At 40.8% G+C, this 2555-nt stretch overlaps 1 protein-coding gene across 1 annotated transcript; it reads left to right on the forward strand.

Moving 5' to 3' along the window:
- LOC107633742 lies at positions 1854-2330 on the forward strand. Its single transcript, XM_016337342.1, has one exon. The coding sequence runs from the start codon at positions 1854-1856 to the stop codon at positions 2328-2330; it is 477 nt and encodes a 158-aa protein (XP_016192828.1).

Below are 2555 nucleotides of genomic sequence, written 5' to 3' on the forward strand. Positions count from 1 at the left end.
GGCAATACTTCAAGCACAGAATGAAGAAATTACAAACAAGAGGAGGCTGGCAAAACAAAAAGAGAAAGCAAGAAGAAGCAGACCTAAGAACTGTAACAAGATGTGTAAAAATATTTTTAAATGATTTACAGTTGTTGGAATATTAGGGGGTTAGGAGGTGATGGAAAGTTGAGAATGATAAAAGAATTGAAAAAGAGTTTTAGATTAAACATGTTAGGATTGATTGAAACTAAGCGTCAAGTATTGACTAAATTTGATGTTATACATATTTGGGAAACTGACATGATGGGGTGGGAATATGTGGAATCAGTAGGTACTTCTGGAGGTTTACTGTTAATGTGGGATGATATGTCGTTTAAAATGAATAACTGCTATAAAGAAAAATGGTGGCTGTGTATGGAGGGAGTGATGACTAACAATAATTTTAGTTGTGTGTTTTATTTGGTGTACGGAGCACATGAGAGAGCTGAAAAGCTGGTGATGTGGGAGGAGTTGAGTTATATTGTGGGACTGTGTCTGGTGCCTTTTTGCTTTATGGGGGACTTCAATGAAATATTGCAAGTGGAGGAAAGGAAAGGAGTGATTCAGTTACCAATGTCTGTGTAAGAGTTTAAGTTTTGGGTACAGGATATACAGTTGTTGGATCTTCCTCTAAATGACCGTAAATACACATGGTTTAGGGGCCGACAATGTAGCCGAATTGATAGGATTTTAGTTAGTGAAGATTGGATTGAAGCGCTTCTAGATACTCGTTTGAAAGGTGGACCTCGAGTGCTATCAGATCATTGTCCGCTGATTGTGGAAGATACAAGGGTGAAGGGAGGCCCAAGACCGTTTAGAAGTTTAGATGTGTGGTTCACACATGAGGGTTTTCTGAGAATGGTGAAAGAGGAATGGAGAAACTTAGGGGATGTTCAATTCACTAGCAAGCTAAAGGCACTGACGACTCCTCTGAGAAGATGGTATAGAGATAACTTTGGTGACATGGATAGTAGAATAAAGAGATTTGAGGATGAGATAAATAAAGATTGATGATATGGTAAGTAATGGCGCATATGACGGTACAATGGAGGCTAGGCGCAAAGCTTTGGTGAAATATTGCGAGAAATGGTATATTCGGAAGGAAATTCACTGGAAGCAGATGTCTCGTTCTCGACATGCAAGGGATATAGATAAGAATACTAGATACTTCCATCAAGTAGCCTCGGCTAGTAGAAGGAACAACAGAATTGATGCGCTCTTACTGCATGGGAGGTTGGTACGGAATCAATCCAGAATAAAGGTTGCGATCAGAGGGTTTTATAATGATTTGTATTGGCAAGAATATGCTCCGTTGATTGGGTTTCGGGAAGGACTAGTGATGAAGATAGAGGGAAATGAGGCTACAGCATTAGAAGTAATGCCTTATGCTGAGGAAATTAGAGAGGCTGTTTGGGATTGTGAGTCGACGAAAGCCCCAGGTAATGACGGGTATAACATGAACTTCATTAAGAAGTGTTGGGATGAGATTGGTCATGAATTCACTGCAGCTGCATTAGCTTTCTTCCATAGCGCCAAATTACCGACGGACGCGAATGTAACTTGGGTGGCACTAGCTCCAAAGTTTGTGGGTACCAAGGAGATCAAGGACCTCAGGCCTATTAGCATGGTTGAGTGTGTGTACAAAGTGATATAGAAGGTTTTGGTAAGAATGATGAGTTCAATGATGCCAAGACTAGTGGAAGAGACACATAGTGCTTTCATGAAGGGCCGAAAAATACATGACGGTGTTCTCATTGCATGTGAAACAATTCAGTGGCTAAGGATGAGTAAGAAGAAGGCGGCGATTATAAAGCTAGATTTTCAAAAGGCATATGACAGGGTTAGGTGGAGCTTTAGTTGATATTGTGTTAGAAAAGATGGGTTTCGGACATAGATGGAGAGCATGTGTAAAGGAATGTGTAAGTACAGCCTCTATGTCGGTTCTGATTAATGGGGCACCGTCCAAGCCGTTCAAGATGGAGAGAGGCCTAAGACAAGGGGATCCTCTATCTCTGTTTCTGTTTGTTCTTGTGGTTGACGTATTACATAGGATGGTGGGAGAAGCTATCAGGAATGGACGTATATCTCCTCTGCTGGTTGGGAGGGATAAAATAGAACTGTCACATTTACAGTTTGCGAACGACACTATTTTGTTCTGCTCACCAGAGACTGAGACAATCTTGAATTATAAGAGGCTCCTGCGATGTTTTGAACTCATGTCTGGACTAAGTATCAACTTTGACAAATCGAATTTGATTTTCGTTAATTGTGAGTCGGAGTGGGTGACAAATATGTGTGGGCTACTATGATGTACTGAAGCGGTCCTACCCGTAAGATACTTGGGAATACCCTTAGGAGCAAATCCTCGACTGGTGAAGACATGAAAACCGATTATAGACAAGGTGGAAGAGAAACTCGGTCTGTGGAAAGCAAAGATACTTAACAAAGATGGGAAGTTAGTTCTTATCAAGTCTGTGCTTAATAGCTTGCCAGTCTAGTATCTTAACTTATATAAGATGCCAAAAGGAGTAGCA

Source organism: Arachis ipaensis, chromosome B03 (genome assembly GCF_000816755.2).
Source record: "Arachis ipaensis cultivar K30076 chromosome B03, Araip1.1, whole genome shotgun sequence".
NCBI classification, from domain to species: Eukaryota; Viridiplantae; Streptophyta; class Magnoliopsida; order Fabales; family Fabaceae; genus Arachis; species Arachis ipaensis.